Here is a 16,963-nt window from a genome sequence, read left to right as displayed (position 1 = left end):
CACGCATGCATCACGCTGGCCCAGGGGAGAGCCAGAGGCAGGCACACAGGTGGGACACCTCCGCGTTCCTGCATCCCGAGGAAAGCACCTGTGTGGACCGAGAGGATTCGACCTGCAGAGCCGGACAAATTGCTGGAGCCACCTGCTGGCCCTCGGAGCCCGGCTCTGTGTCTCCCCCAGCCCCGCGATGCATGCTCCCCCCGTGCCCATGGCGAGGGCAGGACATCGAGAGGAGAAGTACAGTGTATACCTTCCAGAACGGTCAACCATGCAGAGTGATGGGAGAGTCCGATAGAGTTACCCGCCAAGCATGTATACTCCCCCGCGTCCTCAAAGGAGACATTCCTTAAGTGCAGCACCTCCATCTCTTTGTCGGTGGTATTAACTCCGGCCGTCTAGAAGAGACAACGGAAGCAACATGGACAAGCCCGGGACCTGAGACCTCTCAGAGGTGCAGAGGGAGGGAGGGAGGGAGGAAGAGGAAAAGGAAAAAACAAAAACAACAAAAACAAAAACAAAAACAAAACCAGAGGAAGAAATGCTCCCCAGCGTCTCCTTTGCAACAAGGAACAAACAAAAACCACCAGGCAGCGCGAGACCTGTTAGAAGAAGAGAGTGGGACCCTGAGGAGGAACTCGGCAGACCTGAGACGACACGAATGGCTGGTTACACCCGTCACCAGACGCTGGCAGCCCCGGCCCGGCCCGGCATGCGGAGGCGAGCGCATGGAGAAATGGGGCCCGGAGCGTGGGGGGCTGTTTGGTTTCCAGAGGGCACACACAGGAGGGATGGAGAGGGCGGCAGCCACACACGCACACACGCCCGCGGACGCTGGTCCACTCTTCTCTCCATCACTCAGACCCTCCGTCTGCATGACCAGCCGGGACGCACCCCACACACAGCCAAGGAACACACACAAGGCACAGAGGGGGCGACACCAACACAGAACCAAACCAAACCAGCCTCCCAAGGCCGGGTATTTTTCCATGGCTCCGGGCACTAGAAACACAGCAGGGTAACAGGGGGAGTGGGGCGCTGGCCTCCCCACCTGCCCCAGCAGCTCGGGGCCTCAATCGAACTCCCAGCACAGGGGTCCCTCCAGCTCCCCGTTACCTTTTGCCACAGGTCTGGTGACTGTGAGCCACGCAGACTGGTTAGCTTCACCAATATAATTGGAAACCTTACACACATACTCCCCGCTCTGGGCCTCTGTCACATTGAACAGGGTCAGCACCTCCGCATCCGAGCTATTTATCCCCGAATGCTGGAACAGACGAACGACACGCCATCAGTTGGGCCAACACTGAGATGTGGCTGTATTTTGCTCCCATGCAGGCCCAGGAGCTAAGGCAAAGGGAGGCTGAAGTGAGACTCGCCATCTTCCCCTTGTTAGGACAACACAAGTGGACTTTGAAAGTCCAGAGCAGTTGACCAAAAAATAAACTAAAGAAAAAAATCACTGCCCCCAAGCAAACGTTCCGTTTGTGTTAAACCCCCTCCTCCAGGACGAGGGCAGGCACTGTGAATGGAGAGGGCGGCCAAGGCCAAGGCCAAGGCCACGGCCCCGCTTCCTACATGGCAGTTTCAGCACCCGAGGTGAAGAGCGGGGTGGCCGGTAAATCTCTGGGATGGCCAAGCCCGGGAGGATGAGGTCTAATGCTGGGACCAGGAGGGAAACCACTTTCCCAGCTTCTGGTGACTTCCTGTTGCAAGATCCACTGGAGAATTAGGCAATTAGCTTCCCTGGATTAATGGAGCATTCAGGGACAATCAAAGTCTGGGGGTGGGAGGAAGAAGGAAGAAAATGCCAATTACTCCTGAAACCGCTGAGGACTGACCTGTGGCCTTTGCTCTTCCAACCCTACCTAAGCCGTGCCTGTCATTCAGCCCACGTGCCAGAAAGAACGTGACTTGGGAACCAGGGCAGAGACTGGGTGATGCTGCCTAGAAAGGCTGTGGTCATGGGCAATGGAAAAGCAGGAATGCCAACGCCTTCCTGGAGTAGCTGACCCGAAAGCTTGGGCACAGTCACTGTTGATGCTCTTTAGAAACCAGCAATGCCCACCCCCAGCCCTCTGTGCCCCTCACGCCTCCACCCGTGACCTGCCACTGGTCCTGCGGAATGTGGCTGGGTCCCCATTGAAGATGGAGCCTGTATCCAAAGAGAAGGGATGGGGCCCCATCGTGGGCACTGAGCCTGACCACAGCAACCTGGGCCCCGGGAGATACAGGCCTCTTTCTCAGAGCCCAGCCCACGGAGACTGGGGCCAGGGATTACCTTCAAGATCTGGACATAAGGCAGGTTGTCCGGACCAATCTTACTCCCATTCACCTCGATGTGCTTTAGCCACTGGATATGGGGCTGCGGGTCGCTGTACACCTTACACATGAACTCCACATTGCTGCCCAGGGCCACTGTCTTGTTGGCTGGCAACCCTGCCTGCAGGATGGGCCGGTGAGGGGACCGCTCTGTGGAGGGAGGGAGGGGAGAGGCTCGTCAGGCTCTGCCACGGCTGCTCCTGGCTGAGATGCTGACAGAGGGCACCCCAAAGGCCACCAAAGAGAAGCACTCCGGGACCTCAGCCCAGCCTATCCGTCCTTAGCTAAAATCACAGTCACTTAGACGCTTGCTGTTCAAAGTGTGGTCCAAGGGCAGCAGCGGCAGCATCACCGGCTTGTGAGAAACATCGAACCTCAGACCCAACCCCAGACCTCCTGGACCGGAAGCTTCTTTTTACAAGACCATAGCCTCAAAGCCGAAGCAGAATGCTGGCTGGGAAACTCTTTGCCTTAAGGTTGCTAGAGAATGAGACTCAGAACCTCTAGAAGGAAGAGGCTGCAGTCACAGCACCCAGAGGCGTGACATTCTTCCTACTGTCTCATGCAATGCCTGGAGTCTGCATTCACCTGGGGACTGTCCTCTCTGAGCCTCTCAGTCTGCTCTTCCGTACAGTGGGAACAACAGCGCCTCTTTTTTTTTTTTTCGGTATGCGGGCCTCTCACTGTTGTGGCCTCTCCCGTTGCGAAGCACAGGCTCCGGACGCACAGGCTCAGTGGCCATGGCTCACGGGCCCAGCCGCTCCGCAGCATGTGGGATCTTCCCGGACCGGGGCACAAACCCGTGTCCCCTGCATCGGCAGGCGGACTCTCAACTGCTGCGCCACCAGGGAAGCCCAACAGTGCCTCTCTTGCAGGGGTGCCAGGAGAATTGCCCGTGGTGTAGTTACTGCACCCAGCAGACCGCTGGCATCCAGGGAGTGATAGGTACTATTAAGCTAAATTTACCACCACTACTCCAGTCACCTGCTGCAGGAGGGACTACCAACAGCACCTGTCACTTTACAATGAGTCTGTGGTATGGCTCATCCTCCCACCTCTATTTACAGGTAAGGAAAGAGGCAGGTGACAGAGCTAATAAATGCCACACTATCCGGACTCCAATCCTAAGTAAACCTGGCTCCAGGCTGTTTTCTCAGCGTCCCTGCTCTTTCCTCTAAGCTCCTACTCCTGTCCCTTCTTACCCACGACATCAAGCTGGTAGGTGTGGTTGATGCTGCCATACTCGTTCTCCACGACACAGGTGTAGTTGCCCTTATCAGAAGGCACCACGGAGTCCATTATGATGCTCCAGGTGGCATAACGGACCTGAGCGGAAACATGCCAAAGGGTTCTACTGCGGGTCTGGAGGAAGAGGCGGTGCTGGTGCCCCGAGGCGCTTACCCTCCAATCAGAGCACGGAGGACGCAGCCCGGCTGCACAGTGACCCCAGCCTATTTATACTCTGCAAGAAGGCATCAGGCAGATGGGTGTGAGGACCCAGAAAGTCTCCCCACAAAGGCCAAGGCCATCGTGATCTGTACAAATGTGCCTTTTGCACTCTCCCAAATATACTGGGAACTTCCCCAACCCTGCACCCCTGTCCACCCTGTTCTTGTGCCAGAACAGCTCCCCGCTACGAGTCCAGCCCTGCCTGCCCTTGACATCTCATTTCAAAGTCCATCTCCTCCAGCCCCATCTCCGGCCAAACCTGTTCTCTCCGCCCCTCTGTACCTTGCAGGTGCAGTGCCCACGGATATCTGCCATCTTATTAGACAGAGTTCTGTATGGGCAGGATACTGCCTCATGAGACACAGAGCCTTGCATACAGCAAGTGTTGGGTGAATTAATTTAAACAGTTTCCATATTTTTTCTGATCTCCTTTGCTTTTCTTATACAAGAATAATGAGAAAAGAGCAGCGAAGTGAAATGGAAGAGAAACAGGAACAATAAGGATGATCAGAGACTTTAAAGGAGGGATTAGATGAAGATGTTCTTCCTGGAATTGTAAATGGGCAAAGGACACGAATAAACAATTCCCACAACAGGAAATGGAAATCGCTTATGAACACATGAAAATCCTACGTTCATTACTAAGCAAAAGAGCCCACAGAGAACAATGCGATACCCTCATCTATCAAATTTGTTGGCAAAGGCAGAGTGAACCTGTCATTCTCATACTCTGCTATGGGAGGGAAAATTCATTTTCTCTTTAAGAAAGTAACTGTTACCACAATAAAATAAAAAATAAAATCGCACCCCAACTGATTACATCATCCTCCATTAGAGCAAATATCACAGTAAAATTTTACGTCTTCCCATTGTACTTTGAACTCTGTTGCCTAGTACATTTTCTGGAAAGACGTGTTCAAGAAATGTTCATGTAATAAATGAATAGATGAATGAATGGATAAAATTACCTAATTATCAGGAAAAACAAGTAATTGGGTAGCATGCATCAAGGGCTTAAAAAATGCTTACACTTTGATCTAGTAACTTCCCTCAATCTGTCCTAAAGGATATTTTAAAATGCTGACATAGACTTAAGCACAAAGATATTCACCGCAACATTATTTACAGCAGTGAAAAACTGGAAAATAACTAGCATTGCAAAATAGTTCATTAAATTATGGAACATTTTAAAACCGGGATATTATAAAGCCATGAAAAATTATCTTTCAAACACATGACAAAAGACTCATAATGTTAACAACTGACAAGAAATTATACAGACGTGATCATCCAAGTAAAAACCGTATGTATACACAGAAAAGAAGACTGAAAAGTTTTAACTTTATATACACTTTTTTGTATTTGAAAAATTTTTAATTTTATAGATAGAAAGCGTTATTTAACACAATTAAAGCATATAAAGAGGGATTTTCTAAGCAGCGGCTCCTGTTCCCCTGCTTCTAACTTTCATATAAACACAGGTACCTTGTAGCCTCCGATCCTGTGGTCAGGCTTGAATTCTTTGCCATTTTTCAGCCAGCGGAGCGTGGGGTTAGGGGTCCCACTGGAAGGGCATTTGAACTTCACTGTCTTGGCAGCTGGCACTGCGTGCAGTTTCTTTTCCATCTTTTCTGGCGACGTCCAGTAGGGAGCCACGGCTGCCCGGGGAAAGCCGAGAGAGAGAGAGAGAGAGAGAGAGAGAGAGAGAGAGAGAGAGAGAGAGAGAGAGAGAGAGAGAGAGAGAGAGAGACACGGGCAGGGCCTGGTCAGGCTCAGGAGCGAGGGCCTCCGCCCTCCCGCCCACCCGCCCACCACCTGTGGATGACGCCTGCACTGATCCGGACCCCCGAGGGATCCCAGGGCCAAGCACTGTGACCCCACATGCCCCCTCCTCCCCTTCTCCAGACAATCACCCAAGCGCCCCTCTTCCCGTTCAAACCCAACACCCAGGCCCAAAGGGCAGTAAGGTAGGAAACAGTGTCTCACGCATACGGTTTGGTTTGGTGTTATCGGTCTCTTTCTCCTCTGAAGAGGAGTCATCATCGTCATCATCGTCCTCCGAGGAGGGGAGAGCATCTATGGGAAGGAGAAGGGGGTACTGACGTCCCTCCAAGGGAACAGGGGCTGGCGAGATTCCCATCCAATCAACAGCCACCCAAGGAACACAAAGGCCAGTCCAGTTATAGATGACCGCAGCTACCCCTCCCCATACTGTCCCCCGGTCCCACTCCTCCCTTAGTGCCTGTCCCTCGGAGGGAGAGACACGGTTTATTTAAGAACTGCATGCTCTATGCGTGTCGCCCTCCTCCACCGACCCCAACGCCCTGCCCTCCTCTGCCCAGAAGAAGCCTTTACACTGGGCAGCTCCATGGCGGGCAGGTGGGCTCTCTTCAATTTAACTCCACCCTGCATTCAGAGGCTCACTCAACTCAGCATCGCCTGGATGCGCAGGGTCTCAGAACTAGCAGCCAGGGAACCTGTGTCCTCCTTTGGAAACCCAGATCTAGGCACTGCGGCCAGAAGCCATTTCCGAAGCCATGGGCTGAACGACGTGGAGTTGGATTTTTCCTAGCACGCATCTGCTGAGGTCTGGGAGCTGCCCTTCTTAACCAGAGCAGACAGGGAGCCCACAACACAGTCCGCAGCTGCCAACACCTGTCCCCAACAAGTATCCACCCCTTTTAGCATGTGGTCACCAATCAGGGTTCATGCCAGATCTTTTTCCAGTCCTTTCTAGTGCTTTTGGGGGTCTGGAGGGAAAAAAAGGAGGCAAGTCCCTCAGTTAGGGGCAGGTTCTAGATGATGCCCGGGGGAGGAGATGCCAGGCCCGCACCCGGGGACGCACAAACGGCATAAAGACAATTTCAGCTCTACCTTATTTAATCCTAAGGTTTTGTACAAGTCGCATCCTACAAGTGGCAGATCCCCAAAGTCACAGAGCCCTAGGGTTCCCTGGCTGCCCTAACAGCTCTGGAAGCCGGAGGACAGATGTTTTCCGTCAAGCCGTGGATACGGCGGCGCACCTGGATCATCCCCCATCACCCGGGGACCTCACCACGTATGCGGGGGTGCTAATTACTAAGCCAAGTACCAAGTCCAAATGGCCAGGGAGCGAGAGGGTGGAAGTTGCCTCGGCCCTCGTAGCACCCGGAGGACTGGGCAAGCTGTGGTGGAGAAATCACAGTGTCTCACTGCCCCCGATGTGTCAGCAATCACCTCCGAGGTAGGTCCCGGAAGCCCCTGCTCTCTGGCCTGAGGCCGGCACCACGGGTCACCCCTGAGAGCTAAGCCACGCGGCGGGCAGGGAGCGATGTTAGTGGGCAGCAGCTTCTGCAGCAGAGTAGGGGCAGATCACAGCTGGGCAGAGGGCCTGCCTCCCCCCGAACCCAGCAGACAGGGTTGGAGGGCAGGGGGTCTGAGGGAGGGGGAGAGCGGGCTTTGCTACCAACCTGAGACGTTGACGGAGAAGTAGGTGGTATCGCTGCCCGAGGGGCTGCTGGTCACGCAGGCGTAGAGGCCGGAGTCGGCGGGCACGGAATCCCGCACCTCCACCTCCTCCCCCGTGATGCGGGTGCGGTTGCTTTCCACCAGCTGCACCCCGTCCCGCAGCCAGTTGATGCTCTGAACATCGTCCCGCAGCCGACAGCGGAGCTGCAGCAGGTCACCGGGGTGGACCAGGAGGGACTCCACTTCCACGGGGGCTCCCCAGGGCTGGGCTGCTGCCGCCACAGGGGCCGGGAAGAGGAAGCAGGGTGGGGGGGAGGGGGGGAAAGACAAAGGGCATTATGCCAGCCGCACTGAGTTGCAGCATCCCAGGGGCTACGGAGCTGGGGAGGGGGGAATGGGAAGACGGGTCAGTCGGGAGACGGCTGGCTACCTGGGCACCCCCATCGCTTCTTCTCCACCCCACTCCTCCAGAGGGCAAAGGAAGAAAGAGGCAAAGTTAGGAAGCAGCTGCAGCAGCATTAAGCGGTTCAGGGTTCATTTCTCTCCATCCTCGGGGGGCAGCCGGCCCTTCCCAGGACCCCTGTGCGTCCAGAGTGTCCCCTCCCCACACACTCAGCTCTTTGCCAAGAGTGGCCGCTTCCCGGAGGAACACCCCGTTTGCTTCTGGCTGGGGCAGCCTTACCCCTTTCCCTCGGAACCGTTGAACAAGCCCCCCTGCCACAAACCCAGCAGCCCCGATCCACGTGGGGGGCAGTTTGTCATGGGGGGTGTCTGGGTTCAAGTCACTCAGCACTGGGGGGTCTGAGCCCCGCAATGGGTCTGATACACAGGGTGCATATGTGGGAGAGACAGCTCAAGGGAAGGTCAGCTCAGGGGAGCCTCTAGCTAACAGGTGTTGGGCCAGAGGATTCGGACCTTTTGACTATATTAGGAACGGAGGCCGGCAGCTGCCACAAAACCCACACTTGCTCTGGCAGCAAAAGCCATTGCACACAGAGCTCCTTTCTCCTCGTCCCACTGCAGGGCTCCCCCTCTCCAGCCCCCCACCTTCCTCTCCCCTGCCCACCCCCGACACACGGGCACACACATCTACTTCCCCTCACCTCTCCTTCCCCAGAGTCTGGGGATCCGCACACCCATCCCTCTCCACCAGCAACACTGCACTCACGCTAACAAGAAGGCCTAAGGCCGGACACAGAAAGAGGCCACCATCCCAGGCGGACCCCTCTGCACTAACAAGGGGGAAGCGCAGCTCCTAGTTCCTCTTGGGACGTGCAAGCCTGCTCTCGGCATCTTCTGTCCACTGTCCATCGCCCACCAGAAGAACACACCTGCTGCAGTTCCCGTCTACCACCTGACTAGTTTCTGCTGCCTTTTGGAACCTTCTTTCTTTCTCACCATGGGTTCATCACCAGAGGCTCGCCAGGGGGCCCCCTGCCCTGCAGGCCCCTGATGCGCGAGGCTCTGAAACGCACCTGGCCCTACTGCCCTGCCGGGCCTTGCATCTCTGCCTGGCTCTGTCCACACACCCTCCGGTTCTCAGCCTGGCTGGAAACTGCCTCAAACCCTTCCTCTCTTTTTTGTTTGTTGTTTTGGCCACGCTGCCACGTGGGATCTTAGTTCCCCGACCAGGGACTGAACCCGCACCCCCTGCATTGGAAGCTCAGAGTCTTAACCACTGGACCACCAATGAAGTCCCTCAAAGCCCTTTCTGACTCCACTCTGGGTCAGGTGCTCTCCAGGGACTGAACCCGCACCCCCTGCATTGGAAGCTCAGAGTCTTAACCACTGGACCACCAATGAAGTCCCTCAAAGCCCTTTCTGACTCCACTCTGGGTCAGGTACTCTCCCTTCTCACTTGTCACACTGAAGGAAAGTCCCCTTTCTCGACTGGGTTGTGAGTGTGGGGACGTGTCACATTTACCTTCAAATCCCAGCACCCGGTAGGGCCCTGGCACATGACAGCTGGCAATAAATGCACGCGGAATGACGTAACAACGATGCACTGTCTCTTCATCATCTCCCCTTCCAAACTCCCTCTTCTCCTTCACCACCTCATTTTAGAAAACTCTTTCTAAAGTCCCAAACAGGTTCCTTCTAGAAACCTCACCAATGAAGAAATGAGTGTCCTGGGAGCCAAGGACTAACAGTAGTTTTGCTCAGAGGGGCCTCGGATAAGGCTCAGAGGCCAAGGCTGCAGGCCCCGGCACCCTTCGACCCAAGGGCTCTGTCTTAAATATTGGGCAAACATGGAGTCATCAGAAAGGACGTGCTGCTTTTAAAGGCTTTGAAAACCACTAGGCCCGCACTCATTTATTTCTGTGAGTCACGTCACCAAAGGTGAGCAGACCACACAGCTCATTAAATATAAGCTTTTGTGGGTCTTGAAAAAAAAGTTATTCTTTCCATTTTTAATGGTTTGTGGTTTTGCCAAAAGAAGGCAGAAGAAAAGCCGTTCAGACTCGACCCTTAAGGAGAACAGAAGACGCTCCTGTGGGTCAAATCTTATTTCCCTGCAATGACCTCACTGATTAAATATTTTGCAGCTCGTGATCTGTACCAGCCGTTGGTCAAACAGTAAACTCCGGTAAACTCAAATTCTTAGCCTCTGGCATCACAGCCTATTTTGACAGGTCCCAGAAACAAAAAGGTAGCAAGGAGCACACGGGCGTTTCCCCAGGAGAAAGCAGCAAATGGAGACTGGTCCTGCTGAGACCAAGCTCTGGCTGATTCCAGCTTGGATCCTAAACTTCCCGCTCATTCCAGCCAGGACGTGCGAACAAAACTCTTGTACGTGGTCCATTAAAGCCTCAAGAGCCGGCTTTCTTGTCCCTGCTGCTGGAGATAAAGTTCCCCCTGATGTTCCAAGCCCTGGTGAGCTAGTCCCGTTCATTCTCCCGATCAATATCTTGTGCCGTGTAGAGGATGTATTCTAACCCCGTGCTTGGCATTCAACACTCGTCACAGTCTGTTCCCACCTCCACATGCGACCTCGTCCCCACTTTTTGCTCCAAGTCTGAATGTTTCCTGCACGAACTGCCTTACTTCTGCCCCACGATGAAACTTACTTCTGCTCAAGACTGTCGGGCATCTCTCTGGAGCCCTCCTACCCACCTACTCAAAGTGTACCATCCGAGACACCCAGGAAGCCTTCTGCTGGCACGAGTGTCTCTACCCTCATTTTCTGTACAACAGTAACCGTCTGAACCACAAAGATGCACACTCAGTTCCGTACCGTGTTGCACTGGTGCTTTTTCGAACAACTTTATTGAGATGACAATTCACATACCATAAATTATTACTTATTCACGTAAATTCACCCATTTAGAGTGTATCATTCAATGCTTTTCAGCATATTCACTGAATTATGCAGCAATGACCACCATCTGACTTTAGAACATTTGCATCACCCCCAAGAGAAACCCTGTACCCGTCAGGAGTCACTCCCTGTCCTCTCCCCCTCCCCCAGTCTAGGCAACCACTGATCTGCTTTGTCTGTATAGATGTGCCTACACTCGATAGTTCATATCAATGGATCTGTACAATATACAGTCTTTTGTGTCCTCCTTCTTTCTTTGAGCATGTTTTCATGGTTCTTCCATGTTGTATCATGTCTCAGTACTTCATTCCTTTTAACGGCCAAATAATATTCCGTTCAGTGGATGTACCACATTTTATTAATCCATTCATCCGTTGATGGAAATTTGGGCGCACTGTTTCCTAACTGTCAAAAGGGTCCATGTCTCGCCTAAGAAACAGCCAGCAACTCAGGGCAGAATTGCCTATCATAGTTTCCCCACAGTGCCTTACCACGTCAGAAACTCAGAAAATACTCAGTAGGCCTTGAACTGAAGCTCGCGTCTGGCACAGACTAATTTTTGGAAGAACCAAAAACCAGCTGACGGCTCTTGGGTGATTTTCTTCATGGCTAATAGTGCTCTCGGGTGTGTGTCAAAGTCTCCACTTACAAAGCAGGTAAACGCCGCTTTCTTTTAGCAGGTGATGGAACGGTAATGGACTGCTTGCTGGTTTACCGGGCCCTGCCCCTCTACGTCACCCCCTGGAGTAGCAGCCCCGACCTTGGAGAGTCCTCTGTAAGGCGGCTGATGAAGGACATCACTGTTCACCGGCCGCCTGCGACAATCACGTCACTACTCTCCATACTCTTTTGGTCTTTCCAGGGTCCCCCATTTATGCCCTCATTGGAAAGGCCCTTGTATCTGTGGCTCCATCTCTACTGAGCTGGCCTTTCTCTGGCCGAGACCCATGGACCAGGGCTCTATGTGTTGTTAGCAGTCAAGAAAGGAGCCAACTGACGGCTTTACTGGGCTGGCCGTGAACGATGAAGAGGAGAAAGCAGTTTACCGCTCAGCAACTTGAAAAGACGTTCCAACTCTTGGAGCACGTGATGAATTGGAATGGGGATGCTGAGGGAGACGGCAAACCCACACACGTGCTTTATGTGTCCCGCGCTTCCTGAGGGATGGGGAACAGAGGCTGGAGGACATCTGGTATCTGGATTCCGTGGTGACCAGGCTCTGGGTGCAATGCGCTTGGAGTGCACTGTGGGAAAACGGTGGATCATGCTTCCACGCCCACGTCAGTCACTACCATCACCACCGGGAGCTAGGTGGTTAGGCTTAGGGTTAGGGCTGAACTTGCACACCCACCCTTAGAGGATTAAGGCCGTCAACAACTTGGCCATCTCTCCAGAAGACAAGGAGAGGACAAAGCCTCCTGCATAGCTGCCTGAATCTGGGGTTCAGGAGCACTGTAGTGCTCCTGGGATGGTGCAGCTGGCAGGTGGACTGTGGAAGGCTGTGCAGGCTGGACCTGGTACCCCCTTTAGTGGGAGGGAAAGGGATTCAACCCCGTCCTGCTTCTCTGATGGAGCCCCTCCATCCCCCAGGGGGAATTAGGAGCAGATACGGGACCCAGACTTTTTAGTAATCCTCAAGGAAGCAGCTAGAGGTGAGGGGCAGTGCTCTCAAGTCTAGGAACATGATTAACGTTAACGGGGCCCTACTGTGTCCCTCTCCCTTCCTACTTTCCTCCAAAATACCAGGGCTTTGTAATTCCCAACAAGCCAACAGGATGTAGCATTTGGCTTATGGCAGGACTGGCAGAAATCTGCCACTGTCATCTAGCAGGCAGTTCTGCCCTGGGTTCATCAGATCAGATCCAAGTTCTTGATTCTAAACTCTGAGTCTTCTGCCAGCCATGGGTACCGTGTAGGGTAGGGAATGGCCTTGAGGAGGCTCCAATCCATCCAAACGTTGTCATTAGAAGATGAAACCCCAGTTTCCAAGAAGACAGAGGCTTTCTCCAGGATGGCTATCACTAGGTGTCTCTGTAAGGCCCCTGTTACTGGGCAAAGAGATGTAAAGGATTAAACTAAGCAGCAGAAGGGCTGGTTAACCTTGTGCTAACCAGGGTGATAAGATTCATGCGATACTTGATCATACAACACGAGGCAACGGGACAGGTGAGAGAGCCCAGGACAGGTGACCCAGCACAGGCTCTGAGGTTTCAGAACTCAAGTACTGGTGGTCAGGGCAGACGGCGATGTTCACAGCACAGGGGAACATGACGGTAGGGAAAGGGAGCGAAACTTTGGGGGGAGCAGAAAAGGATGAGGTGCTTATGAGCGGTGCTGTGCCTCGGGATGAAGGGGATGGGAGATGAGGGCAGATGCATGGCCTGCTTGGAACAAAAGAAAACATCGTAGAAAACAGCCCCCAAGGTGATTTCAACTTATAAGGTGGGGGATAGAACAGAACCACTCAAGAAGTCCCAGGGAACACATTTCTCTGCAGAGACTGTGAATGCAGGCCTTTCATGTCACAAGGACGAATATACCTGAAAACGTATTACTGAAATACCATTTCACCAGCCCTGGTCCCATAAGAACCAGTTCGGTCTGGAAGTCATCCATCCCCGAGCCTCACAACTTTGCACGAACCCAGGAAGGAATAACAACATACTTGCATAGCGCTTTGCAACTGACCACACGCCTCCCCGTATATTATCTTGGGATCCTTAAACAACTCTGAAAACAGTAACACCAATATGGGCAGTATGCTTACTATATACATCCCACATCCTGTGAACACTTTTAACACACACTATCACTGAACCCTCACAGCAACCCTATGAGGTTGATAACCACTTTTTTTTTTTTTTTTTTTTTGGTGGCACGCGGGCCTCTCACTGTTGTGGCCTCTCCCGTTGCGGAGCACAGGCTCCGGACGCGCAGGCTCAGCGGCCATGGCTCACGGGCCCAGCCGCTCTGCGGCATGTGGGATCTTCCTGGACCGGGGCACGAACCCGTGTCCCCTGCATCAGCAGGCGGACTCTCAACCACTGCGCCACCAGGGAAGCCCGATAACGACTCTTATCTCTACCCTGTGGGTATAGAAACTGACAGCTGCTCCGCAACCCTGTGGAGTGGGTACTATCATCCTCATTTTACAGAGGGGACCCTGAAGCACCTGGAGGTTCAGGATGTGTCCAAGGCGGCCCACCTAGTCAGTTAAGTGGCTGAGCAGGGATTCGCACCCAGGTGGCCTGGCTCTCCGCAATCCCCACACATCCGGGGCCCAGGTCTACCGCTTTGAAAGGCAGCCCTTGTTTTCACCGTCTTTGCAATCCTTGACTTCCAGAAGACAACGGAAACGCTTTCTGGTCGGCCCCAGGGTCCTGTCTGATGGCGCCCATGTCTCCTACCTTCTCACAGGGGATTCTGCAGTTGGTTACTTTGGCCTCATCCTTCCCTTTTCATCTGCCCCCAAATTACTGCTTTATAACTCTGTTTCCTTACTTACAAATGTACTTTCCCAGCCATGCTGAGCTACTCAAAGTTGAGGAGGTGTGACCGTGCACACGTGGCGGAGGAGGAAATTGTGGAGTGTGTGCGGTGGCACTGGGACAGTGGCAGACCAGGACCAACAGTCATGCCCTATTTCGGTATGGCACCTGATACTTTACAAGGCGCATTCATCCACGTTCATGTTCATTTGCATTTATTCCATTTAGACACAAGACAGTGGAGGCAGAGACTTCTCCCAAAGTCACAAAACAGGGCTCAGCGCTGGCTCTAGGTGCTGGGTCTGCTGGGTCCTGGGCCCTTCACCCAGCACACGTGGCATCGGGAGGTACCTACAGCTCTGCCTTGGCCACAGGTACGTGGCACGACCCCTCCCTCCTGCCTGGGTCCCTGGCTCAATCTCTGACACCTTCTCTGGTCCCAACCCCTCCCTCTCGAGCGCAGCTTACAGCTGAACTGATGCCCTCCGATGACCCCTGCCTGATCCACTGACATGATCCAGAACGTTAGGCAAAGAGGCTGGCCATCCCTTCCCTTGGGCCAGCTCTCCTGATTACACATCCTGAGTGTCGCACTCCTGGTCCTCTGCATCCCATCCCCTCAGGCCCCCCCGAGAGCACAGTTTGTGTCCCCCTCCTCCAGGACCTGGGGGTCTCTCAGCTACCTCCTCCCACCCAGCTCTCCTGGTTCCACCTCTGCAGCCAATACCCTCACTGCCTTTTATTTTGCTTTCTCCTAAAACACCTTGTTTTCCTATCTCTCCACCACTTCCCCAGACGTGAAAACTCATTCTCCGGAGACTTCCGCGGCTCTGTTCCTCCTCTCATTTGTGATGTGACATAAGAAATAAGCTTGTGGTTACCACGGGGTGAGGGGAAGGGGGAGGGATAAGTTGGGAGATTGGGATTGACATATACACATTTCTATATATAAAACAGCTAACTAATAAGGACCTACGTTATAGCACAGGGAACTCTACAGAATACTCTGTAATGGCCTATATGGGGAAAAGAATCTGAAGAAGAATGGATATATGTGTAAGGGATTCACTTTGCTGTATACCTGAAACTAACACAACATTGTAAATCAACTATACTCCAATAAAAATTTTTTTTTAAATTCATGGCTTTATCACGCACTCATTCAAGCTGCTCGGCTGAGGCTGGTCCGTAAGTATATGTCTCATCTACCCTCCGAGGTCAGGTGTGGTGTCAGGTCTATGCCGCACTCCGAAGGGGAAGGGTGTAGGGCTTGAATAACCAGCCCTCCACAAATCCATGCGTGTTGTCTCGGGCAGGGGTTCTCCGTTGCTGTCATCCCTATGAAATCCTTTTGGTTTTGCGTCTCTGGGTTGAGAAAGTTAGGAGAGAAGGGCCATCCTCTTCGGTAACATGGGGAACTGGTGGTCCAGGAATGTTTACAGTCTCGGCACAAACTCCCCAGAGATAAATGAGGGGGCAATTGTGGGTGGGGGAGGAACTCGGGGTGGCTTTGAAAGCAACTTAAAAGAAACACAGAACAGCCCAGTGGGGCTCCGGGAGCCCTCGGCCGAGGTTTTTATTACGTTACTTTGGCTTTGAAATGGAACTGAAAACTTACTTTAGTCTGGCAAGGCCAGGTCAGAGGGGGTTCTCACCGAAATCCCAGGGAACAACGGTCATCCTGCAACGGTGGGAGGGTCCATGGAGGAAGCCCTCCAGATGTGAGATTCCCTGGATGCGAGGCATCCCCGACATGCAGGGAGAGCTGCAGAAATGGGGCGCACGGCCATGGGTGGGAGGGGAGCCGGGGACACCAAATCAATTAGCGGGGCCTGACACCCAGATCCAGCCGTGTTCACCGGGCCCCTGACCCAGGGAGATTTGGAGTGTAGGGTTTGTTTTTTTTTTTAATAGAAAAAGGGACAGAAGTAAGAAGGAGCATTTTGCATGCAAATGGGCCACTGCCAGAAGAGCCAGCCCATTAAAATGTAAAGACTCCACGTTCAGCCTGACAAAACGGTGCAAACTGCTGTGTTTGCCAGAGAGGCTGCAATACAGCTCCCCACAAAGGGGCCCGGCAACAATGGGAGCTGAATGGCCTCAGTCAGCAGGTCCCCTCTCGCGTTGCCATGGGGACCCCACCAGGGCTTACTAAAGGTATTTCCTGAGGAGAAAGGCAGTGCACACATGCCCAGGCAGCCCAGCTAATCCTGACAGGAAGCCATCGCCATTCAGCAGCCCAGGGGCTTGGGGCTGGGAGGTGTGTTTTGTTTTTATTAAAAAAAGATTTTGGGGCTTTTGTGTTGTCCCATCTCGTCACTGTAATTTAGCACAGAGCCGCCTGTGCTGGCCAAAGCCACGGCCAGGGCCCTGCACCCACCCCAAGACCCCCCAAAACCAGCTCCGCAGGAAGTGGTTGGGCAGGGGAGGCCCAGCATTCTGTGCAAACCTTCCCAAAGATGTGGCGACGGGTAACCCAGCATCAAAGTGGAGTCTGGGGTTCAAGCCCCAGTGCTGGGTTCCAGCTGATGCCTCCTTGGTACCTGTACTTTCTTCCCTCCTAGGGATTGGGTAACACCCACCCCTCCCCAATACCTCCCACCACGAGGAGGAGAACACTTTCAGGCCGGGGAGAGGGCTGTAATTACGTGATTAACAAAGGAATGCGCCCAGGAGTTGTTTTTAAAAGAAATCTCCCCTCTTCCTCTCTCCCCAATGTTTACAGACGCACTCTGGGCAGAGCTGAAAAGAAAAATGCGTCCTCCACCCATTTCCCAAAAGGATTCCCGGTACCCTTGGCTGCTCTACCTTACCTGGAAGAGAGAGCTGCTCTGGGAAGGGGCAAGTTCACCTAAGACGTGCAGGAAGAAGCGTAAAGAGCAAAGGTAGGTGCCTTGCAGCCACCAGGAAGGGAGGGCCTCAGCTCCCGGTTCCTAGAAGT

The 16,963-nt window shown here is 53.4% G+C and overlaps 1 protein-coding gene across 11 annotated transcripts in view; it reads right to left on the bottom strand.

The window, feature by feature from the left end:
- The window catches only part of FGFR1 (fibroblast growth factor receptor 1), a 40,335-nt gene that overhangs the window by 7,615 nt on the left and 15,757 nt on the right, over positions 1 to 16,963 (bottom strand). For 2 of the 11 annotated variants that reach the window (XM_065899988.1, XM_065899990.1), the window contains exons 2-7: positions 7,218 to 7,484; positions 5,755 to 5,844; positions 5,254 to 5,426; positions 3,522 to 3,645; positions 2,279 to 2,469; positions 251 to 395 (exon numbers count right to left, since the gene is read on the bottom strand). In XM_065899988.1, the coding sequence (XP_065756060.1) occupies positions 251 to 395; positions 2,279 to 2,469; positions 3,522 to 3,645; positions 5,254 to 5,426; positions 5,755 to 5,844; positions 7,218 to 7,484 (990 nt within the window). Of the gene's footprint in view, positions 1 to 250; positions 396 to 1,113; positions 1,265 to 2,278; positions 2,470 to 3,521; positions 3,646 to 5,253; positions 5,427 to 5,754; positions 5,854 to 7,217; positions 7,498 to 16,963 lie in introns of all 11 variants that reach the window. The other 9 variants (XM_065899989.1, XM_065899991.1, XM_065899994.1 and 6 more) reach the window with 7 other exon arrangements.

The sequence above is a fragment of the Phocoena phocoena genome, chromosome 21 (assembly GCF_963924675.1).
Source record: "Phocoena phocoena chromosome 21, mPhoPho1.1, whole genome shotgun sequence".
Classification (NCBI taxonomy): domain Eukaryota; kingdom Metazoa; phylum Chordata; class Mammalia; order Artiodactyla; family Phocoenidae; genus Phocoena; species Phocoena phocoena.
Note: the sequence above shows the minus strand (reverse complement) of the source record. Positions and strands in the feature narration are given on the sequence as shown.